The 27,219-nt window shown below is 36.3% G+C and overlaps 1 protein-coding gene across 2 annotated transcripts in view; it reads left to right on the top strand.

Moving 5' to 3' along the window:
- Positions 1–19,795, top strand: part of LOC149787216 (tetratricopeptide repeat protein 38-like) — a 66,284-nt gene extending 46,489 nt beyond the window's left edge. For both annotated transcript variants that reach the window (XM_089977715.1, XM_089977716.1), the window contains 3 exons: positions 9,893–10,046; positions 13,635–13,708; positions 18,766–19,795. In XM_089977715.1, coding sequence (XP_089833841.1) covers positions 9,893–10,046; positions 13,635–13,708; positions 18,766–18,862 — 325 coding nt within the window. In that variant the 3' untranslated portion in view covers positions 18,863–19,795. The remainder of the gene's footprint in view (positions 1–9,892; positions 10,047–13,634; positions 13,709–18,765) is intronic.
- The last annotated feature ends 7,424 nt before the right edge of the window (positions 19,796–27,219 follow it).

Below are 27,219 nucleotides of genomic sequence, written 5' to 3' on the forward strand. Positions count from 1 at the left end.
TATACAGCAAGAAATTTAGTGTTGATTATATACAGGGTCTATACAACTTGCAATTTGGTGTTGATTACATACAGGGTCTATACAGCAAGAAATTTAGTGTTGATTATATACAGGGTCTATACAACTTGCAATTTGGTGTTGATTACATACAGGGCCTATACAACTTGCAATTTAGTGTTGATTACATACAGGGCCTATACAGCTTGCAATTTGGTGTTGATTATATACAGGGTCTATACAGCATGCAATTTGGTGTTGGTTATATATAGGGTCTATACAGCATGCAATTTGGTGTTGGTTATATACAGGGTCTATACAGCTTGCACTTTGGTATTGATTATATACAGGGTCTGTACAGCTTGCAATTTAGTGTCGATTATAAACAGGGTCTATACAGCTTGCAATTTGGTGTCGATTATATACAGGGCCTATACAGCATGCAATTTGGTGTTGGTTATATATAGGGTCTATACAGCATGCAAGTTGGTGTTGGTTATATACAGGGTCTATACAGTATGCAATTTGGTGTTGGTTATATATAGGGTCTATACAGCATGCAATTTGGTGTTGGTTATATACAGGGTCTATACAGCTTGCACTTTAGTATTGATTATATACAGGGTCTATATAGCTTGCTCTTTGGTATTGATTATATATAGGGTCTATACAGCTTGCAATTTAGTGTCGATTATATACAGGGTCTATACAGTATGCAGTTTGGTGTTGGTTATATACAGGGCCTATACAGCATGCAATTTAGTGTTGATTATATACAGGGTCTATACAGCTTGCAATTTGATGTTGGTTATATACAGGGCCTATACAGCAAAAAATTTAGTGTTGATTATATGCAGGGTCTATACAGCTTGTACTTTGGTATTGATTATATACTGGGTCTATACAGCTTGCAATTTAGTGTCGATTATATATAGGGTCTATACAGCTTGCAATTTGATGTTGGTTATATACAGGGTCTATACAGCTTGCAATTTGGTGTTGGTTATATACAGGGTCTATACAGCTTGTAATTTGGTGTTGGTTATATACAGGGTCTATACAGCTTGCAATTTAGTGTTGATTACATACAGGGCTATACAGCTTGCAATTTAGTGTTGATTATATACAGGGTCTATACAACTTGCAATTTGGTGTTGGTTATATACAGGGCCTATACAGCATGCAATTTGGTGTTGGTTATATACAGGGCCTATACAGGGTAAAGTTTGGTCTTGGTTATATATAGGGTCTATACAATATGCAGTTGGTTCCTGGTTATATATAGGGTCTATACAGTGTGCAGCTTTGTGTTGATTACATAAAAACTATACATTATGCAGTTTGATGTTTGTTTTATACAGGACCTATGCACTGTGCAGTTTGTTGTTGGTTGAATACAGGGCCTATAAAGTGTCCATTTTGGTGTTGGTTACATACAGGGCCTACACAGTGTGTGGTTTGGAGTTGGTTGCATACAGGGCATATACAGTATGCATTTTGTTGTTGGTTACACACAGAGTCCACAGAGTGTGCAGCTTGGTGTTGGTGACATATAGGGCCGATTCAGTGTGCAGTTTGGTGTTGGTTACGTACAGGGCCTACACAGTGTGTGGTTTGGTGTTGGTTGCATACAGGGCCTTTACAATATGCAGTTTGTTGTTGGTTACACACAGGATGTATACAGTGTGCAGCTTGATGTTGGTTACATACAGGGCCTACACAGTGTGCAGTTTGGTGTTGATTACATACAGGGCTGATACAGTGTGCAGTTTGGTGTAGGTTACATACAGGGCCTATAAAGTGTGCAGTTTGGTGTTGGTTACATACAGGGCCTACACAGTGTGCAGTTTGGTGTTGATTACATACAGAGCTGATACAATGTGCAGTTTGGTGTAGGTTACATACAGGGCCTATAAAGTGTGCAGTTTGGTGTTGGTTACATACATGGCCTACACAGTGTGTGGTTTGGTGTTGGTTGCATACAGGGCCTTTACAATATGCAGTTTGTTGTTGGTTATATACAGGGCCTATACAGTGTGCAGTTTGGTGTTGGTTACATGCAGGGCCTACACAGTGTGCAGCTTGGTGTTGGTTATATACAGTGCCAATAATGTGTGCAGTTTGGTGTTGGTTACATACAGGGCGTACACATTGTGTGGTTTGGTGTTGGTTGCATACAGGGCCTTTACCATATGCAGTTTGTTGTTGGTTACATCCAGGGTCTATACAGTGTGCAGTTTGGTGTTGGTTACATCCAGGGCCTATACAGTGTCTAGTTTGGTGTTGGTTACATCCAGGGCCTATACAGTGTCTAGTTTGGTGATGGTTACATCTAGGGCCTATACAGTGTCTAGTTTGGTGATGGTTACATCTAGGGCTTATACAGTGTGCAGTTTGGTGTTGGTTACATCCAGGGCCTATACAGTGTCTAGTTTGGTGTTGTTTACATCCAGGGCCTATACAGTGTCTAGTTTGGTGATGGTTACATCTAGGGCTTATACAGTGTGCAGTTTGGTGTTGGTTACATCCAGGGCCTATACAGTGTCTAGTTTGGTGTTGGTTACATCCAGGGCCTATACAGTGTCTAGTTTGGTGATGGTTACATCTAGGGCCTATACAGTGTGCAGTTTGGTGTTGGTTACATCCAGGGCCTATACAGTGTCTAGTTTGGTGATGGTTACATCTAGGGCTTATTCAGTGTGCAGTTTGGTGTTGGTTACATCCAGGGCCTAAACAGTGTCTAGTTTGGTGATGGTTACATCTAGGGCTTATACAGTGTGCAGTTTGGTGTTGGTTACATCCAGGGCCTATACAGTGTCTAGTTTGGTGTTGGTTACATCCAGGGCATATACAGTGTCTAGTTTGGTGATGGTTACATCTAGGGCCTATACAGTGTGCAGTTTGGTGTTGGTTACATCTAGGGCCCATACAGTGTCTAGTTTGGTGATGGTTACATCTAGGACTTCTACAGTGTGCAGTTTGGTGTTGGTTACATCCAGGGCCTATACAGTGTCTAGTTTGGTGATGGTTACATCTAGGGCTTATACAGTGTGCAGTTTGGTGTTGGTTACATCCAGGGCCTATGCAATGTTCATGTATGATTTTGCTTATATACAGGTAAATATGACATGTTTTTCGCTAGTTGTCCTTTTTGGTGCATCATTTGGATATCACACATTCCTATGAGCCTTAACCAGTTTGAGTAATTTCATAATTTGGATTTCAGGCCTTCCCATGATACTCAGCCAGTCTGAGTAATGACATTATCTGGATATCAGGCTTCCCATGAGCATCAAGTATTTTTATCATCTTTACCGTCTTTTAGTGAATGGAACTCACCTGTCATTCTTATGATAACTTATTTGCATCTTAACCAATCAGATTTAGAGCTTAGGCAAGCTGCGATAATTTTGAGTGACCTACAAATGTGGTAAAATAATCTGATTGACATGTTATTTAGGCATTGTACTACATGGATTAAAAATAACATGTTATTGTTTAGGCATTATACTACATGGGTCTGAATAACATGTTATTGTTTAGGCATTATACTACATGGGTTTGAATAACATGTTATTGTTTAGGCATTATACTACATGGGTCTGAATAACGTTATTTTTTAGGCATTATACTACATGGGTCTGAATAACATGTTATTTTTTAGGCATTATACTACATGGGTTTGAATAACATGTTATTTTTTAGGCATTATACTACATGGGTCTGAATAACATGTTATTTTTTAGGCATTATACTACATGGGTTTGAATAACATGTTATTTTTTAGGCATTATACTACATGGGTTTGAATAACATGTTATTTTTTAGGCATTATACTACATGGGTCTGAATAACATGTTATATGTTAGGCCTTATACTACATGGTTCTGAACAATAATAATAATAATAATAATAATGAGGACTTTATATAGCGTCTAATCTGTGGAAGCTCTAAGCACTTTACAACATTAGATAACACCTATAAGATAAGAAACATAATAATATTAATACAAAAACAAACAACATGAAATTAGAAAAACATTAAAAAAATAAAAAACATGCTGAGAATATTTCAGGTAGGAAACATTATTAGGTCTTTACGTTTGTTCTTGCAGTCAAAATAAGTGAGTTTTGAGAGCCCTCTTGAATGTGATCACTGTGTCTTTGTGTCTAAGTTCAGTGGGCAATTCATTCCATGTTACTGGCCCATGGTATGCAAAAGAACGCTGTCCATATGACTTTGTTTTCATAGTGAGAATAATGAGTATACGATTGTCAGAAGAGGAGCGTAATTATCTTGCTGGTGTGTACACATGGGTGAGGTCAGATAGGTATGTTGGACTAGAGTCCGAGAGTGAAATGTAGCACAGAGAACAAATTTTGTGTTCGATTCTGGATCAAATGGATAGCCAGTGTAGGGTACAGAGCAGCGGGGAGGTGTGCTCTGATTGTGGTACTCTAAGTAAGATCTGAACAGCTGTGTTTTGAACTTTTTGAAGTTTCTGGAGTAGATATTGAGATGAACCAGACAGAATTGAGTTACAATAGTCCAGTCTTGAAAGTACTAATGAACACACAGGTGTTTTAGTCATGGCATCAACTGAAAGATATTTGCGAATTGAGCTGATGCGTCTCAGCTCAAGATATGCAGCCTCGCATATGTTCATGACATGTTGGTGCAATGTGAGAGTACTGTCCAGAGTAACACCTAGGTTTTGTACTGATTGTGTGAATTTAACGTTGGCATTGCTGAAATTTATTGTTTGAGGTAAAGGATGTGAATGAGAATGTCTTTATGTTGTGATCAGAATGGCCTCAGTTTTATCATCATTCATATGCAGCTTGTTACAAGTCATCCATGATTTCACATCAGAAATGCACCTTGGATGGTAGCATCAACTTCAGTTGGGTGGCTAGATGTGTATATTTGGGTGTCATCAGCGTACAATTGGTGAGACACTTGATGATGATCTATGACACTTGAGACAGGCTAGTGAGTGTACAGAATGAAGAGAACAGGTCCAAGAACATAACATGCTATGTATGCATACTGTTATGTGAATATGTGATCTGGGACACTCAATTGCCTCTTAGTATGTTGGATTACAACACAGTGTAACTCTTCAGTGATAACTGACTGAAATCAAACTCAGTTATTTCTTTGAAAAATGAGGTGGGTCATATTAAAATGAGGTGACAACACAAATCAGTTTTTGGTGGATATGGTTTATTCTGTAGGAACCTAAATTGAGCTTGACCTAGGGATTACAAATGGGGGAAAATTGCCATATTTTCACAAGTAATTGCATACAGTATGTTCTAGTTTTACTGACATGCTGAGATCAGTGGTGTCAGTTTTCTTTTGATTTTAATATTATCATGTATATATGAGTATGGTTTGGATAATGAGCATTCAAGGTAAATAGAAAATCCTATTTGTATATGGCCATGACCTCAGAAAACTTTTGAGGGATCACTAAAGAACAGGTGGATGCTATTAGTGTCTTAATATCCTTTAAATACCAGCAGTACAATGTTTAAAACCTTCAATCTTCAAGAATATATACATATACAGTGTGACTCCTCAATAACATGATACTTGGAAGCCATATAACCTGACCGTGTTGTAGATCGAACCATGTTATAAGCAACCAGGTCAGTTATCTGAAGAAATTGATGCATGTACCAAAATAAATTTGTGGGGGGTAGGAGGTAAATTCAGGTGGTAAAATATGTGCTTCAGTGGCACATTCATCATCTTAAATGAATGTATATTATGTGGGAAATATACCTGTAGTGAAAACAGAGAAGGCATATATAATATTTTACTTTATTTAGAAAACCATGAATTGGTAAATATGTGTGTTTACTGTATATATGTGTATATATATATATATATATATATATATATATATATATATATATATATATATATATATATATATATATATATGTCTAGTGTATAGCATGAATAAAGCATCAACACCTTGTACTCACCTATGAATGGTACTAACAGCTGCCTCACTTGGTGCTTAGCATTAAGACGTTAGTGTTAGGACTGGTCGGCCTAGTGTCAGGATAATGTGATTGGGTGGGACATCACGCTACATGTCTGCGCCATGATGCCCCAGTGCTAGACATCACTATAAACTGCCACACTGCACATATTGATATGACTGACAAATTGTTAAAGCTATGATAAAAATTAAAATCACACAAACACACACACCATTGAAAATATGCACATACACATTTAAAATATTCAGTAATTTTGTCACAGGTCATATAAGTCTGAATCCAGTGGGAAAACCACAACCACATAATGAATGACGAAGCACATTTACTTTTCAGTACGTCCTAAGTTGGTAAAGTTTAGTTTGTGTTTTAAACCACTGTTGGGAGTATTCGTAAGCATAAACTTTTTCCCTGCAAAATGGAAACTTTCATAGCACAGTTAACATGTTCTAGTCATGTTGGAAAATGCAAATATCCATCCTTTGAAAAAGGTTCTCAGTGCTTTTATTAAAGATTGTAGTCGGCTTGCTTTGATGAAGGGTGCATGCATTATTGAAGTCACCACTTAAGGACAGCTTTGGAGAACCAAAGAAATGCCAATTTCTTATTGCGGCAGCAACATCAGATAATTGTATTGCATAATCGAGACTGATTTTTGTTTCCATTTGCTAGGTATGTTTTCATAACGTTTTCAGTGCTTCAGAGGTAATATGTTTTCTTTAAAATTTCAGCAAACTATTTTTATGGGTACATTTTTTAAAAAGATTTGGCTGTCATTTTATCTAGTGAAGTTACTGTTCCTTACTGCCTATTGAACAGACCAACAAGTAGGATGTTTTTAAAAAAATTACATTTGTGGTAGTGGATTGATGCTGCCTTCCACGCATGCATCAAAAATTTAACAAAGGGTCAATGGAAGATAGAGATGCAGGTATTCTGGTTTGATGACAGGGATTATTACAGAAAATGTAAGTGTTCTAAAGGATTTAATTCTGAGTGAAAGAAAATTAATTTTACTTACCATCCACATAAAAATGTCAGTCTATGTAAATATATTAATTACTAGTGAGTATCTGAAAATCTGACAAAAGATAAAATTACAAGATAATGCCTGGTCCATTGATCTCCATTAGCTGAAATGCCAACAACAAAAAAGCAGATATCTCACAACATACAGTACTCATGCTAGATATCAAGATAAGCAGATTATGATGTAACAATGCACTGTTTAGATGGTTTGTCATAGAGCCTCTGAATTTCTCCTCCAAACCAATGGTTGTATCTGCAATTTTAATCAGCCAACAATGTTGCCAATGAAAAACATCCCCAGTTGGTATATTCACCACCAGTAAGAAAGTAAAATCCAAGTTTGTGACATTGGCAAAGCTTGACACAATCCCAGATTAATTATTTTTATCAGTTATTTTTTGTACATATAAGAAGAAAAAACTAGTTTTTTGTCTACAAGACAAATGCATATAACATTTCATTAGCCATGCCATGATCATCTTGTAATATTCACATGTGATCTCTTCCCCAAAATGAATTTTTTTTATGTTCTGTCCCTACTTTTAAGAAAGAATTTTCGTTATGTATGAGAAAAATACATGTATATGAAATTTTGTAAGCCACACCACGCCTGTGTTATATCCAAATTTGTATTATAATGGAGCATGCTTTAGCGGGGTCACACTGTGTATATATATATATATATATATATATATATATATATATATATATATATATATGTACACCTGAAATACTCCTCCAATAACTAGCGTTTCAGTGTTGTATACAAAAGTGAAAATGAACTACAGCTTATGATATGTACTGGTTTCCTTTTGATAATTACTAAAATGACAGTTGTACAGTAAAACCTGTATTGAGAGACCACTGCTATGAGAGACCACCGATTTTAAGAGACCAGCACATATTTATTGATTATATAGTGCTATGAACTGTTATGAGAGACCACCTGTGTTGAGAGATCATTATTTTTTTTGCACAAAGGGTGGTCTTTCAAGTCAGGTTCTACTGTTACACATTCTTGAAATATGATATATTAAGGATTTTCCTTAAACTTTATCATCTTTTAGCACCATATACCATTCTTGTGCTGGGGTGCTGAGAAGTGTCACTGCACACATATACAAATTATGCAGAGATCACTGAGGTCATGGTCATTAGGGTCAGAGGTCTCAAGGTGAATTGGTTTCTATTTTTGTCTACATGTAATGTAGTATCTATTAGAATGTTGTATCCTTTTGCTCATCGTTTATACTTTTCCATAAGGGTTGGTACATTGAACATACTGTGCCACTGTATCGTGTTGATTATAATATTCTTCAGTGGTTGGTACATTGAACATACTGTGCCACTGTATCGTGTTGATTATAATATTCTTCAGTGGTTGGTACATTGAACATACTGTACCACTGTATCGTGTTGATTATAATATTCTTCAGTGGTTGGTACATTGAACATACTGTGCCACTGTATCGTGTTGATTATAATATTCTTCAGTGGTTGGTACATTGAACATACTGTGCCACTGTATCGTGTTGATTATAATATTCTTCAGTGGTTGGTACATTGAACATACTGTGCCACTGTATCATGTTGATTATAATATTCTTCAGTGGTTGGTACATTGAACATACTGTGCCACTGTATCGTGTTGATTATAATATTCTTCAGTGGTTGGTACATTGAACATACTGTGCCACTGTATCGTGTTGATTATAATATTCTTCAGTGGTTGGTACATTGAACATACTGTACCACTGTATCGTGTTGATTATAATATTCTTCAGTCGTTGGTATATTGAACATACTGTACCACTGTGACAACTAACTGTTTATAATGTTCCTCAGTGGTTGGCATATTGAACATATTGTACCATTGTAACTCACTGATTATAATGTTCCTCAGTGGTTGGCACATTGAACATACTGTACCATTGTAACTCACTGATTATAATATTCCTCATGGTTTGGTACATTGACCATACTGCATCACTGTAACTAACTGATTATAAAGTTTCTCAGTGGTTGGCACATTGAACATACTGTACCACTGTAACTCACTGCTCACTGATTATAATGTTCCTCATGGGTTGGTACATTGAACATACTGTATCACTGTAACTCACTGATATAAGACTTTATAGCAGAATGCATGAAAAATAGAAAAAATGAATTAAATAGCTTATTTTTTCACATAGCATGAAAAGTAATACAATTCAGTATTAGACAAATTCAGATATAAAATATTTAAAGATACTTTGTAGTATACATATCTATCTTAATGTTCCACTCTGTCTGGTCATACTGTACAGTGTCACAAATTGTACTGGATTAATTATGAAGAGAATATGATTTCAATCTAATAACAGCAATGAAAAGATCTGATTGGTGTGTTTGGGAAAAAATCTTGCTTTCAACATTAAGGTGAACTGCGCAGAGATGCACTGATATTTTTCTCTTCTTTTTTTTCCACTGGAAAGCAATGACAACAAATTTGAACAGAGATAATCCACTATTTGGTAAACTTCATATAACTGATTGACATCAGAGTTGAAGAGTGGAAAATGTGTTTTTTTTTTTTTTTTGGTAACTGCATTGAATCTTTTCTAGTACAGTCATTCTATTTCAGCCATTTTTGTTTAATTGTAATAATTATTTAAACATATTTTGTGTTCCTTGAAGATATATAATACATATAGAAGTTTGTTTGAAAGGCAGCATACTTTTAGTTCAGTTTGACAGAGCATACTTCTTTATTTATAAACATGACTTGATCAGAAAATGTCTAGTGGAATCTGGAGTTGTTTTTGAAAACAGTGACCATGCATTAATTTCTGAACCTCTTTGAATTCAGGCATGGTCAAGGAGACATGAAACGTATTACTTCAGTATCCATTCCTCTTCTGGAGGCCATACAGTGTTACGAGGTGGAGGATTATGCAGGGACAGTTGATATACTACTGCCTCTCAGATACAACATCATTCATATTGGAGGGAGTCATTCTCAGGTTACAGAGGGAGACATATATATATATATATATATATATATATAAGGCAGAAAACTGGGAACAAACAGTGCAAAACTAATATCTAATTAGCCTGAGTGCTTTTGACTCTGAATGAGTCTTTTGTATTGGCAAATACAAAACATAGAAAAGGCAAACAAATAAAACAGAAAAATCATTGTGTTTGCCAAACTTTACATGGTTGTTTCTACAGGAAATAAACCTTTAAATGTATTATGTTTCAACTAGTTTATTTCAGCTCGTTGAGGATGCTGGAAAATATTTTTATTGACAGAAATCGATGAGCCATAATGACATCTATTATTTTATGTAAATTTACGTAAGCACAAATTATGTCCTGGATATTTCATCGTTATAGTAGTAGTTACAGGCTATTAAGAAAATTTGGAGATTTATCTAAAAGAAAATAGGTTGTTTGCAAAAGAAAATTTTATTTGTGCATGGCTGTCTTTTTCTAGTCTTCTTGTTTTAACCCACTCGGTGTCAATGTTCTAAGGTGGCATATCCAGTAAGATTCCTTTTCTTTCCTGGTTTCAGAACTCCAGTTGGGAATCTTACTGGAGATGTTTAGTAGCCTATACATGGTTTTTCTGTTTTATTTCTTTGTCTTGTCTATGTTTTATATTTGCCTTTGAAAAAGACTCATTATGAGTTGAAAGAGCACAGGCTAGTTAGATTCTAGTTTTGCACAGTTTGTTGTCAGTTTATTACATTTATCTTAATCAATCCCTGACACATGTGATCCGTTACGTGATCCTGTGCACTTGAAAGGACTGTTACTTGCAATATGATTTGTATTCTTTAAATATATATTTATTTTTTGTGGGAACCAATTTATGTGGATTCTGTAGTTGCAACAAACCACAGATCTCAAGATGTAGTGCACAATGTTTATTTTGTGGAAAGAGCACATAACCTGGATATAAATTTTTATATGGGCAAAGTTGTCTTTCTTTGCAGACTTGCAAAAACTGATATCCACTAAAGGAAATGAATTACCAGTACGTTTCAGGGGTAACCTGGATTGTGTATACAGATAATAATACATATGATGCCACACATGTTTAGATAAAAGCACCTAACATTCTCTGTTTGTAAGAGCAATGTCTCACAGAAAACAAATAATTTATGTTACTAAAATTTCCCTTGATGTTGCTTATAAGTGGATTTTAAAATGTTAGTATGTAAAACTAATGACCATGCCTTGCAGTTACTTTTGTAAAATTAGTGCAGCTTGATTTATTAATTCAAAACGTGTATGTAAATAAAAAGAGAAAATAGTTGAGTCTTCAGCATGTGCAGTTTACTTGCATCTGATTAATGTAAATTCAGGAAACTTGTTTATTGGTATTTGAATCGATATATATGGAGAAAAAAAAGTCATTCAGCAAAATTATTGGCATAGAATAATTTTCTTCCTCTTACAGAACTAGTAAATGTTTGGGGGACAGTGCTACTTTATTGTGCATACAGAATTGGGTCATCTTTTGGGACAGTGTTTCTTGCACCTACAGAACTGGGTCATTTTTGGAACAGTGTTACTTTATTGTGCTTGCAGCACTGGGTCATCTTTTGGGACAGTGTTCCTTTCTTGCGTTTACAGAACTGGGTCATTTTTGGAAGACTGATACTGTTTTGCGCTTAGAGAACTGGGACAAGTTTTGGAAGAGTGTTACTTTCTTACAGTAACATAACTGTGTCAGTTTTATTTAACAGTGTTACTTTCTTGCATGACAGAAATATGATTTTTTTAAAATGACTTAGGACATGGTTCAGGTGCTTGTAAACATTCCATATGTGGGATAAGTCCTAATTGCAAATACAGATAATTAGAGTTTCATATGTTAGGGATTATTGTTTGCAATGCAGGAAACTGGTGTGTTCTATACAAGAGATTAGTGTCATTTACACAGGAGATTGGTGTTTCCTATGCGGTAGATTAGTGTCATTTACACAGGAGATTGGTGTTTCCTATGCAGTAGAGTATTGTCATTTATACAGGAGATTGTGTTTCCTAAGCAGGAGAATAGTGCCATTTATACAGGAGAGTGGTCCTTCCTCTGCAGGAGTGTAGTGCCATTTATACAGGAGATTGGTTCTTCTTATGCAGGATATTAGTGCCATTTATAGAGGGGAGTGGTTCATCCTATGCAGGAGAGTTGTGCCATTTATACAGGAGATTGGTATTTCCTGTGCAGGGGAGTAGTGCCATTTATACAGGTGATTGTATTTCCTAAGCAGGACAGAAGTGCCATTTATACAGGAGTTTGGTGTTTCCTATGCAGGGGACTAGTACCATTTATACAGGAGATTGGTGTTTCCTATGCAGGGGACTAGTGCCATTTATACAGGAGATTGGTGTTTCCTATGCAGGGGACTAGTGTCATTTATACAGGAGTTTGGTGTTTCCTATGCAGGGGACTAGTGCCATTTATACAGGAGATTGGTATGGAATGTATTGGAGGTCTGTCTTTTTATTGTTCTTATTTTTTCTAAAATTTGTTTTGTTTTTTACTAGAAAAAGAAAGCAAAATGAATGAAGAACATTTTAGACAAAATGCTTATTGAGTAATAATTTTCAGGTATGTATGGCACGTAACTTGAATTGACTTTGAGAAACAGACATGAAAATAAACCTTGCAAATTCTTGCCTTGGGCTTCTAGGCAGCTGTGGATGACATTGAATAACCATTACATATTGCTGAAATTAATTAATTAATCCTTTTGAAATTTAAGTTATTTCTGGGACTTAAAATACTCCTTCTAAAACCTAAATATATTTTCTGAAACTTAAAATTCTGTTTGAAACTTAAATGCTTTGTGGAACTTAAAATAGTCATCACAGAGGCTAAATATATTTTTGGGACTTAAAATATTTAATTTTAATTCCATTGATAAAGAGGCCATTGTTGTAATTGTGTTTCTGCCAAGCCAAATGTCTTGCATTTTCACATGTAAAGTTAGTTAAAGAATTGTAGGTATCATTCTTTTTCTTAGCTTTATCTGATAATAAATTAAGCACTTGTGATATACATAAATTACCAAAGCCCAGATCCATTCAATTTTTGCTTTACAATAAGGGAAACTTTTAAATATGAACATAAACCAATTATGGAGAAAATTCAGTAAACGTGTCATGAAATTTGACAAAATGGTTACAAGTATAAAAAGTCGGAGAGAAGGTCTCTCAATTTAAAGATCATAAGCTTAATTGATGCTGTAGATATCACATGTATGACATTAAATATTACATCTACAGGTAAAACTAAATATTGGAAATAAATTGCAGAGTTTGATTCAAATTTAAATATTCTTCTGCATCTAAATTTGATTAATTTAGAAAGTCAGAAAAGAAAGTCACGACTTTGTCACAGGGAGTAAAGATACCGAGAAGAAGCAAGTGGAGGTGTTCACATGTAAATTTGAGTCACATGGATATAGATAGAGGAAAGGGGTTTTCTTATGAAACCTAAACTTATGATCATGTGTTATAATGTTGTGTTGAATATTCACAAACAGTCTTTATGTCTCAGAGGGATGTGTTTAACTTACTCCTGCTTTCTCTTTCAGAGGGATGTATTTAACTTGCTGCTGCTTCATGCTGCAATAAAATCTAAAGAGCCCATACATCACAAGATAGCACGGTAACATTTCCAAAATTGCTGAACAATTATTTATTTAAAATTTATGATATATTGTTTACCTGAAAAAACAACAATGACAAATCGACAATTTTCAGAATTATTCTTGACAGAAGTATAGTGTCAGTTCACTATTTGGTGGGGTACCAATTTTTCTTCTGTCTCTGAAGCATAGGTAATATCATTTTCCAACAGTACTTATGATTGTTGTTGGTAGTTTGAGTGTTAATCTTTGTCATATAGTTTCTTTTCTAGGAAACTATTGAATGTGCAATCATGAATGGTTATAGGTTTATTGATTGTGGAGGGTACTGCTCATTAGAAGTAAAAGAAGGTCACAGTGACTTACTTTTCCTGCTTCAGTGACCTTATTTGCTGCATATTTGGGATATGACTTGATTGTGGAGGATGATGAGGCTGTATAAGTATTTTCATGGATATTGTGGTATCTTGTGGTATCTGCAAGGCATAGATTTATATACATAGTATCATTGCTATTGATGCCTTTTCTGTCAGAGCGCAGGAGCCATGGTGGCTCAGCAGTTAGCATGATGGACTGATGACTTGATGGATGCAGGTTTGAATCCTACCATTGGATCAGCCAATATTGGCCACCACATTGTGTCCTTGAGGAAGCCAATTAACTCCAATATCCTTGGCACTAAATAATCTAATTGTGATACTATGCCATTAAATACTAAGCCAGTCCAAATATGTGATGTTATGCCATAAATACTAAGCCATTCCAAATATGTAATGATGTGCCATAGATACTAAGCCAGTCCAAATATGTCATGATATGCCATAGATACTAAGCCAGTCCAAATTTGTGATCTTATGGCATAAAATACTAAGCCAGTCTGAATATGCCAAAATGAAACCCATGAATTCTTGTGCTAAAAAAATGCAATCTCTGACTAAACCATGAAAACAAATACTCAAAGTGAAAAAAATCATGGTATCTGTGGCCTGTGTCAGTAGGTCTAGTACTTGTATTCATATTAACTGCTCATCAAGTCTCATGTAAAAATCTTCATTCTTATCAATCAGTGGGGAAATAAAAGGACACACAGACATACATTCAGAGGTAGATCAAAACCAACAGGCTGGCTAGTGGGTCATATGTATATCAGTTGGTTGTACAGACTTTGAGAGAGAAGCATGGATGGGTATGCCATGCAGTCAAGTTAAGGGCAGACACACAGACAGATGTACAGAATGAGATGGAGACATATACAGAGATAAGGAAATTAGGCAAAACTGAGACATGGAGAAATGGGGACATAGTAATATGGGATACTTAGGTAGTCATACACTGTCAGGCAGATTCAGTGTATAGATGTTTAATACTGTACATGGATTAGATATAACTATATATGGAGTGGATGTGATACTGTACATGGATTATATATAACTATACATGGACTGAATGTGATACTGTACATGGATTAGAGTTAACTATACGTGGAATGGATATTAGGACTGTACATGGATTAGGTAAAACTATACATGGAATGGATATTAGGACTGTACATGGATTAGATTAAACTATACATGGTCTGGATATGATACTGTACATGGACTAGATATAACTATACATGGATATGATACTGTAAATGGATTATATATAACTATATTTGGACTGGATATGATACTGTACATGGATTAGATTTAACTATATATGGAATGGATATGATACTGTACATGGATTAGATATAACTATACATGGACTGGATATGATACTGTACATGGATTATATATAACTATACCTGGGCTGGATATGATACTGTACGTGGATTATATATAACTCTACATGGACTGGATATGATACTGTACATGGATTAGATATAATTGTATATGGATCAGATATAACATTGTACATGAACGGGATATAACTAAACATTGGATGTGATATCTTACATGGAATTGATATAATTGTTCACGAACTGGATATGATGCTGTATATTGACTAGATTAATGGAATCTATGCTTGGTCTGCACTGAGACAATCCCAGTCAAGGGGTTACATTATCTGTCTCCCATGAGACTTGCCAAGTGGGGAGACATATAATGTAATCCCGTGACTGGGATTTCCTTATTTTCGTTGCAAACCCCAATGTTGATTATTTTTCTCACCCAATAATTACCTTTACTTTAAAATAAAAAATTCTTCACTTTTGCAATATACTTCATGTACAGTTGTATACATGTGGTGCATTAATACAAATACATTAATGAGGGCTGTGCCTTGACTGTTCCATCTTAAGTACACAATCTTTATGCGTGACCAAAAAAAATATCATAAAGCTTTAGATAGTTTTGAGGTATTATCACATTTAATATATGGATGTTATATGAAATTAACAATAAATAATTAATATTTATTTTATGAAAATGTTTCATTTTCATCAGTTCCAAGTTAGAAAACTTATATTGTAAATAATGAAACGATACTGGGAACACAGTTCTATACAGACCATAATGAAGACTTAAATGTGGCATGGGTGACCGTGATTGGATTATTCATGGGTAAATAGAGATAGAGATCTGTGTCACTATCATATATAACTCTCCTTTTGTTTGGAGGAGGTGAAACTGTTATGACATACTGGTGTTGTAATTAATATTGATTGTGAAGTTACCCCCATGTATGTAACACCCTCCAAATACAGACTCTAGTAGATAACCAAGTGCTGAAGTTATCAAGTTCACAGTTTCTTGGAATATTTATATTTTCTCTCTTGGAAATATGGCAAGTGTTGTTACTAGTAGTAGAAGGATATGCTACAGGGAAATCTAGTTGTGGAATAATTATGTGTGGACAAATAAATGATTCCTTCTCATGGTAAGTGCAATTTTTATCATTAATGGTTGCAGGTACATGTTTGATTCAACTGGGGCACATTTGAGTAAACATTATACGATTTTTGTTCTCCTACCTTTAAGAGTCATTTTTTTTTTTTTTGATTTACCTTTATCGTTTATTTTTAAATAAAATCTTCTTATTGTAAGTTATTTGTTTCTTTCCTCCAAAAACTATTTTGGTAAATTTCCCTGAGTGTCTTCGTTTGTTTGATCAGAAAACAACTTCGTCAGGCCAAGCAGAAGACAACAATGCTTGCATCTCTTGATAATGTAGTCCCTAGCATATGGATACCATAATTGAGATGACTTTTCTGAGATAACCAGACTGAGATAGGAAAAGTAAGCTAGCAAAACAGGTAGATATCTCTGTCACATGGGTGAGAAATATCTTTACATGGACTTGATACTCTACATGGACTGAATATGATAAAATACATGGACTGGGTATAATTATACATGGACTGGATATGATAATGTACATGGACTAGATTTAGCTATACATGGATTTGATATGATTCTGTTCATGGAATAAACATATTTGAACATGGACTGGATATGTTACTCTATTGGGACTAGATATAATTATACTTGAACTGGATATGATACTGTACATTATACATGGACTTGATATGGTACTTGACATCGACTAGATATAGCAATACCTGTACTGTACATTAAATAGATAGAGCTTTGCATGGATTTGATATGATACTGTACATGGACTAAGGATAACTATACAGGGAGTTGATATGATACTGTACAGGGACTAAGGATAACTATACATGGAGTTGATATGATATTGAATATGGACTAAGGATAACTTTACATGGAGTTGATATGATACTGTACATGGACTAAGGATAACTATACAGGGAGTTGATAAGGTACTGTACATGGACTAAGGATAACTATACAGGGAGCTGATATGATACTGTACATGGATTAAGGACAACTATACAGGGAGTTGATATGATATTGTACATGGATTACGAATAACTATACAGGGAGTTTATATGATACTGTTACATGGACTAAGGATAACTATACATTGAGTTGATATAATACTGTACATGGATTAAGGTTAACTATACAGGGAGTTGATATGATACTGTACATGGATTACGAATAACTATACAGGGAGTTTATATGATACTGTTACATGGACTAAGGATAACTATACATTGAGTTGATATAATACTGTACATGGATTAAGGATAACTATACAGGGAGTTGATATGATACTGTACATGGACTAAGGATAACTATACAGGGAGTTGATAAGGTACTGTACATGGACTAAGGATAACTATACAGGGAGTTGATATGATACTGTACATGGATTAAGGACAACTATACAGGGAGTTGATATGATACTGTACATGGATTACGTATAACTATACAGGGAGTTTATATGATACTGTTACATGGACTAAGGATAACTATACATTGAGTTGATATAATACTGTACATGGATTAAGGATAACTATACATTGAGTTGATATAATACTGTACATGGATTAAGGATAACTATACAGGGAGTTGATATGATACTCTACATGGACCAAGTGTAACTATACATGGAGTTGATATGATACTATATATGGGCTAGATATAATTACATATGGCCTGGATAAGATACCATACATGGGTCACTATCAGTCAGATTCTTTACATGGACTGAATATGATCTTATATATGGACTAGATAGAATGATACAAGGACTGGTTGTTGTTGTTGTAGGCTTTAATGCCATTTTTCAGCATGTGATAGGCTATACATGGCTACCTGTATTAATGGTGGAGGACGAACCCAGGAAATCCCCGGAAAGAACCACCAACCCTCAAGAAGCTACTGGCAAGCTCTCTCACATGCCCACATTGGCCGAATCCGAGACTCGATACAAGGACTGGACATGATTCTCAATATGGACATGATTTGAGAGTTGATTATTATAGTAGATGAATTCATAGTATCATATCTACTTGTAGATAAGTTACATTTTTGATACTGGACTATCAGTTAAGTTGTAAGTAAAAACTTGTGTTTTTGTTTCTCACCTATTGCACACTTGACCTAATACATTGTTCATTGACTGAGATCACAATTTCAAGGCAAAATGAAGGCTGCAACATATTAATGTAAGGGACTTTTCTAAGAGTTTGTAAGGTAATTAGACATTATAACTGTTTCTTTAGATCCCTGTTACTGGAGAGAAGACAGCTAAAGGAGAGGTCCCCAATGGTCGATAGATTGCTGGAGAAAGTCCAAGCAGCTATTTCTGCAGAGTCATAACAATCAAGTACCTATGCAATACAGGTGGCAGTACTTAGACAGTCCTACTCAGGATGCTCTTCATGGCTAAAACTGTGCTTTCAATATCCATATCTTCAAAGTCATGTGACTCCAGAAAGCAATTTATATGATGTCAGGAAAAATTTATTCATGTGAACATAAATATAATTCTTTAAGCTTTTTATTGATTTTTTCTCGTCATCCCCCCCCCCCGCATCCTCAATCAAAATATTAATGGAGATATACTGATAGAGACCCCCTACTGTTGATCAGAAGGCCTATTTAAAACTAATTATTTCTTCTTTGTGAAATTCATTGATAGGTTCTCCTTTGGTAGGGTTGGTTCTAGATTGATTTAATTGGGGACAAATGTCTTAATCACTCTATATGTCATGTCAAACAGTAAACAATACCATTAGCTAAAATCTCATTCCTAAAATCACAAGATTAATTAATATTTTCATACATATATTCTATAAAAGAAATTAAAAGTAATTTCAGCCTTTACTACTTTGATTTTCTGAAGTTGTATGTAGTCAAGAAATGAAAGATTAATGTTTGTTTTGCCCAGTAGTTTGGTTTTGGGGTAACATTCTATATTGCTTGGTTTTGGTCAGGCAGAGTGATCTCCCCATACTTGGTAGGGTAAGATTTTCACCACCAGTACCAGCAATTGTTGCAGCAGTTTTTATCTTTGATGACCTTTTCTTATTATGCATATTTTGTAGTTGACTGACATATTCCGATGTTTACTACATGATGAAGAGAATTTAGATCAAATCTGAAGTCTTTTTTATTTTATTTCTGGTACATGCTTTTGAAATAATTTCCTAATAAATTGTACATTGATAGACAGATTTTAACAGAAACGAGCTAATTACCCATTTTTAATTCCTAGTGATTTCATTAAATAATAAAAATTTAATAGATGTACTTTGTTTTCCTTTCTTTATTGCAGACATTTGCACCTGTCACTGGAGGTATGACATACTTTGTGTTCATAGCAAGGGTGTATGTTATATACCAGTAAAGATCATAGCTAGGAATTTGTAATCCAGTCATCTAATACTTTAGGATGGTCTGTAAAATAAAGACACAGTTTGATGAAATTTTATCCAACATAGGTTAAAGGTCAAGACCATGGTGAGGAAAATTTAACCTTTTGACCTCTTTCTTGTGAGTTGTGTCTAACATTTTAAGACTTACTTTAAATTTATGTTGAATTTCACTCCAGCATACATCATGATTAGAAAGTTTGTTATATGTATATACGTGTCCTAAGTAATGTAGCTTAAAAGTGAAAAGGTCAGCATAGCTCAGTGATCAAGGTCATTAAAAGGACAGTGTAAATTTATGACTTCTCTCATGTATGATGAACCAATTTTTTTTAAGTAAAATATGTTTCTTCAAAAATACTTACCCAGTCATAATAGCCTAGGGGCACTGCCACTATCTCGCAAATCCAGCCCTCCCAGATACTACTTTTAGCTAAAGGGAGTTAAAAGTTGTCTGCTGACCCATGTGGCGGTCAGGCAGAGTGATTTCACCTTACCTCTAAGACTTGGTGGCAATGAGTAAGGATATTTCATTTATTACTGGAGCAGACGGCATGCTCCCTTTGGATGTAACTGTAGGGAGTCTGGGAGGGTGTATGTGTATTAGGATTGGGTAAGTATTTTCGAAGATTGGTTTCTTCATCGAATACATTACTCAATCATAATGCCTGAGGAGAATAGGAATAGGTAAGAGGTAGAGGGTGGAACATTCCCTTACCTGGAGATATCATCTCTCATTTGTATGGCATGTGAAATAGCTTATATGCAACCTATCACGATGGTGCCCCATCTATCATGGCGCGGCATCAAAATGGAAAAATCCCCCTCCTACAAATCAAGTGGAAGTCGTGAAGCCATATCTTAAGAAGCTGTCAATCGACCTGGAAGAGAGACCTGTTGAGCTGCAAAGATAGGTCTTCCAGATAGAATCTGGCCCTTTGGGATGACAGATCTTGGAGATAAAAGCTAGAAAATGTGGACTTCGATGTCCATCCTACAGCCTGAATAAGGTCAGCTAGAGAAAAGTTCCATTCGAATAGTGGCAGCTGCCTTAACATCACGAGCTGAGATGCGTAATGATTTCACTTTAGCCAAGGTTATTTCCCTGTATGCTGAGTGAATAACCCACTTGATCCAGTATACGATAGTCTGAGCTGATATATCATTTTGTCCTGACTTAAGAGTTAAAAAAATGGATGATGTCGGTTAGTGAACAGTTTCGGTGTGAAACTAGGTTGGTGGCAACAGCTTAGACCTCTTGAACTGAAATGAGTAATAAGGTGATTAAGCTGGGGTTATTTCTGTATATGCTAGGCAAGTAACCCATCACTGTAGGACGAGATAGTTTGTTTTAATATATTCTCCTCTCCTTTTATGAGAAGTATAGAGAAGCGTGATCTCCCTCGATGCAACAGCTGTTTTTTTAGATTAACACATGAAGGACCAGACTGGACCTTGTAAGTGGCCTTCAGTTGATGTGACCAGATGAGACAGAGAGTTCATGACAAAAGATGGTTTACCCGTGGAAAGGAGACTGTTCTTGATGATGAAAGAGGATGCTGTCATGAGGAAGAATGACCTGTCTTGTTGGAACTTGTATGAAATTCTGGTCTGCTGATAGGGCATGTAATCGTACATTCTGTCTGCCATTGCTAATGCCACGATGAAGCAGGTCTTGTAGGAAAATGAATGGCAGAGATGGCTTTGAAAATGGTTAATAAATGTGTCTGTTATGCATTGATAATACCCAAGATATGTAGTACTTTGGGCATATGGTTAACATTTGGCTGAGTGTTCACTAAGTTGGCAAGTAGATCAAACAAGTCCTGGATTTGCCAGATATCTTTTATCCCATGATGAAAAAATATGCCAGTGATCGGGAAGCAGTAGCTTTTGATGGTACTCTGTACTAGCTTCAAAGAGCCAGAGTAGGAAGTTAGCTATCTGTGGTTTAGATGCATGGAGAGGCAGAATATGTTCTACTGAGCACCACTGGATGAAAATGTGCCATTTTCCTTTATATGCTTTCAGTGTGAAAGTTCATCGTGCCTGAGTGGTTCTCTACTCAACTGGTTTCGAGAATGTTTTGAATCTGAGGGCCTGTTTGATATGGTCCATACATGCAGGTTAAGGAGCTCTGCATTGGGTTGGAACTACTGCCATCATGACTTTTGAGTAGATGAAAGAAAACCCACATTTTCAGCGGGGTTTCCACTGCCAAATTGAAGGGCCGATGATATCCGACTTTCCCATCACAGTGGTGTGATACGGATGAGGAGACATGATGATTCCCTTGCTTTCTGCATCACTTATGGTTTCCAGGATGTTGGAGGGTAGGCGATTTTGTTCAGGTTGATCTACTCTAACGATAGGGCATAGACTGTGCAAGCTTTTAGGTCTAGGACAGGTGAGACAAAGGTTGGAATTTTGTCAATCCACCTTTTCATAACAGTGTTTCCCTTTACGCACATTTGTGCGTCAGGGACGCATGCTGGAGAAAATTGACGCACACATTTTGTTTCCGTGCGTTTTTGGACGCAAAGGATTTTCATAATGTGATCAGGATTTATTTAATACCCAATGCATTGGACGAGGGATAGCATCGTATATATTTCGAGCATAGGCATTGACTAGTTCCCCGCTTTGTTTGTTCCTTGCCTTGCGCTCCTCTATTCGTATAGCAGAGTGCAACGCAGGGAACATTCGGAACAATGAACCAGACTAGCATAGGCAATATTATGACGGAATAGCTTCCCCTAATCTCGCGAGCTCTCACGCGATTTTCATCGAGCTCAGCAAACTGTCATCTAGATGTTTAATCTCAATGCTTGTTGCACTAGAAAGTGATCTCCAGATTAAAATGACGTGCACTGAAAATCATTTGCGAAGAAAGTGAAAGAAGCAGAACACAAAAGAGTAACTGTGGATCTAACTTTAATGAAAAATGGAGAAAATAATACCCTTGACTGGAATACGGTATTCATACATTAGGATTACCAGTGTGACTTATGATCGCGTGATTGCAAAGACTGCAAAAGTGAATAATCCTTTCATGGCAGGGTTTTAGAATTTTAAAAAATCTGCTCTCGTTCGCCACAAGATATCTGGAGAACACATTATAGCCCAAGACTTTCTTTCACAACAAAGAAATCAGTAAACTTGCATATCAAATGCGTTATTTGGATTACAAAGTCAGAGGGTCATTGCAGATTTTGTTAGTTTTTAACTTTGCAGCAATAAAAGATGGATCTTAAAGTTCAAGTGTAACTTATTAGAAAGAAAATGAATCATTATCCTCCTTAATATTTGGATAAACATGTTCTAGGGCGAAGTACAATGAAACCGTTGATAGTACACATTTTATGAAAGGGAGTAATTTGACTGCCATTTTGTTTAAAAGATTTATTTGGTTTTTTGTATTGGCTTGTATATACTGTGTTGGGCTATAATATTGCTTCATAATGATTATAAGGAGACTGTTAAAAGTACGACTTTAAAACAAAAATTAACTAATACAATTTTTCTTTGAATGGACAATGCATTATGTTTGTTAATTGTGCATGTTGGTTTATTTGTATGTTTAGAGAGAGAGAGAGAGAGAGAGAGAGTATGTTGTGTAAGTTGCAGTATTCTATTTCAAGCTGAAAAAGTACAAGTCATATAAAAATTTGTCAGTACATTTTTGACCCCCACATTTATTATTTGACCCCCAGTTACGACACCAAGGTTGTTTTTTTTTTACCCTCAATTTTACACCCCTGGGGGATACACTGCATAAACTTGTCCATCAATGGTCGGTCACATCGGGTACACATCTGAATGAAACCCGAGGGGTGAAGAGACCATTCCTTCTGTACTAGTCGATTGTTTCGTGATGAAGATTTGGCCAGTATGTTGAAGCGTCCCAGATATATGGCGAGTATGTATGTGAATTTGTAGATGACTACATCACTTCTGAAACGTTCCACACCATGAGGCAGTGGTCTTTGGACTAGGATCCTCCCTATCGCTGGAGATAAATCACCACCTTGGGTTGAGTTCCTCGTCGTTTGAGCTAAGTTACTATTGTAGAGTTGTCGGAAAGAATGAGAACTTCCTTGCCATGCAAATATTCCTGCCTTTCACAATGGCCGTTCTCTTCGGAGTCATTGTTATGTCATTTCTGGGGACAGCATGCACCACTAACGTCCCCAGAAAGAAGGTAGCAGGTGGGCTTCCCAGCCTTCCGTACTTGCATCGGTATAGAATAATCTCGAGCGGTTGAATTTGTACATGTATATGAGTCCAGTTAAGTTTCTCCCAGTCCTGCAGATAGTGCCTCAGTTTGGTGCAAATGGTGAGAGAGTGATCCAGTGGCAAACCAGGACTACATACTAATAGGCGAAGGAATTCCCATGCGGATATAATTTCTTCAAAAGTAAGATGCTACCTTGTGTAGTATTTTAATGCCTGATCCTGAGGGGGATACAAAATATGCTGCATGGGTATTAAACTCCATAACTAAGTGAACAATTGTTGAGATGTACTAGGCCAGAATTTTCATTGTTGATAAGTCCAGATTGGCAACAAGGGTTGTCATGTCTTGTGAGATCCAAGTCACTGATAATGCTGCAGGATGTTGTCCAGGTAACATGATATTGCAACCAAAGACATGGCCATGTAAGACGAGTGAAGACCCAGTGGTCGATTTGTGAGTGCACTGAAAAGGCATATATATACTTTATTATCACATAGTAGGTATTGTGTTTTTTTAGTATGTGCAGTTTAATATTTGTTAAAATACCACACGTTAAAATATCACTATATGTGATTCTGATTGGTCCATTTGAGCCATTGAAATTATTGTGCAATATTCTCTTTACTGATTGGCTGCAATTGTGGAAAATCGCTTTTATCCCCGCCTTCTGGGAATTTATTTTATTTTCAATGAACGTTTTTGGCCGCCATTTTTTGAATCGACTGGCTAAAGGGAAATGGATGAAAAATGGTATCGTCTGTTTCAGTATGGTAAATTTACCACTGCTGGGGTTTGTTATATCATGTGTAACATATAAGATAAAAAATGGCTAAAACCCCAAGTGAAGAAGAAGAACAACAACAACAAGTAAAACTAAGGGTATTACTCAGTTCAGAGTGATCCCCGGCCGAGTCATACCAAAGACTTACAAAAATGGTACTAACATTGGCCTCTCTTGGCGCTCAGCATCAAGAGGTTAGTGTTAGGACTGGTCGGCCTGGAGTCAGGATAATATGACTGGGTCGACATTATGCTACATGTCTGCGGCATGATGCCTCATTTCTAGACATCACTATAAACTGTCACACTGAAGACATCATAGCTTATGACTGAAAAATTGTTAAAGCTACGTTAAAAATCCAAATCTCTCTCACACACAGATCATAGTGATTGTGTAAGTTGGGGTTGGAGGAGGTTTGTAGACCTGAAGCATGGAATCCACCCTATATACAAGCGTGGTTAAAGTGTTAACTTACATGAGTAAATAAACTCAGCTCTGTTCACAGAAGAACGTGGACATAAACCGGTGTCCAAACTGACAGAAGTTTATCAAACCACTGCATATTTACGCGGTAACTAATATTGTGATGCAGTTCCAACTCAAAATGAACTTTGGTTACATATGTACAAGATGGCTGCTATCGCTTAACTGGCTTGAAGCAGCTGTTTCGCTTTTTTTTTGTGCCATTTTTCATGATATATGTGCTTGTTGCCTGTCTTCTACGTTATTGTGTTCATCGTGCATTGGCTGTTCAGTTCGTATATGTTTCTTCATCTCCTTGTTTTGGAAATGAGAACAATTAGATTTTTTCTCAGCTGTCTTGCTCCACTGCTAAAACTTTCTTTGTTGTTGAGCACACCGCCATCACGTGATACTCGCCAGTCAACCCATTTATGCAATGATGGACGCTCATTAATTGCTTTAAATGATCACTTCTTGGCTCTCCACACTACATTATGCTCTAGACTAAATGAACTGGGACTACATTCATCATTACTTAAATGCAAACAGAAGCGAAAAAAGAAACGTTGTTTCAAAGCTGGCCGGCGTAGAACAGGACGAAGAATTCCAGTTATCTCCCTTATGCCCTTTCCGGCTCAACAATTTAAAAATTCGACCGTTAATTTAGATGACCTAATTCAAATCCCTATCAAATCGTCAACCTTTGTGTCAACTGTCCAAGAGTAACCTCTGCGTATTGCATTATTCAATGCCCAGTCATTAGGACCACCAAAAAAGCGTACAGAAATAGGTAATTTTATCAACAATCAGAATATCGACGTCTTTTGCCTGACAGAAACCTAACTAGAAACATCCGGCGATGAGCCCAAGTGCGCAGATCTAACACCCACTGGTTACTTCATCGAGTCGTCCCCCAGTCACTCTCGCAGAGGTGGAATTGCTGTCGCCACAAAGAACTCCATGATCAAACGTCTTAATCACACTACACCTTTCAATTTCTACCAAACATCGTTTGAACTACTCCAAACCACATTTACACTGGAACAAAGGTCAGTCCATTTTTTCCTGCCTTTACCGCCCTCCTCCTAGTAGAAAAAACAAGCTGACTGAATCTATGTTTTTGGAACAGTTTCCGAATCTCATGGAGTATGGAAATTCGATAGGCGGCAAAATGATTATTCGAAGAGATTTCAACTTTCACTGTCACTGTCCCGGAAGCCCAAACACATCAAAACTCCTAAATTCCATTAATGTTTTCAACCTCAAACAATCAGTTAACCAACCCACCCATAACATGTTCACATTTTAGACTGGATTCTTCATAGACCTGATGAAAATATTATACGTTCTTCCCTGATATCCCTCGAACTTTCATCAGATCACCTCTGTATTATATGCCATCTTGACGTATCAGTCCCTAACCTCCACCTTTATTCGCTACTAAGAGGAACCTCCGAATGATAAATAGAACCAAACTAATGCATGACATCCAAGCAAACCTAACAACTTGCCTACCTCCTACGGCAGAACAACTCGATAACTGCCTGCGTTCACTGCTTGACAAACATGCCCCAGCTACCAAGTGCAGAGTATCAATTCAAAAGTGTTCTCCATGGTATATCAGTGTTAGGGACCAGCTTCGCATTGCTAAAAGAGACCGCCGTAAAGCTGAGAGGCTCTGGCTTTCCACCAGACTCACTATTCATAAAGAAATCGATGAAGCTGCTAAGAAGAACATCACAAACATAGTCCATGTAGCGAAAGCAGCCCAATCCAGTACTAGGATCATGGAAAGTTACAGCTGCAAAGAGCTCTTCGAGAT

Source organism: Sinohyriopsis cumingii, chromosome 12, assembly GCF_028554795.1.
Source record: "Sinohyriopsis cumingii isolate HCF-2022 chromosome 12, ASM2855479v2, whole genome shotgun sequence".
Classification (NCBI taxonomy): Eukaryota; Metazoa; Mollusca; class Bivalvia; order Unionida; family Unionidae; genus Sinohyriopsis; species Sinohyriopsis cumingii.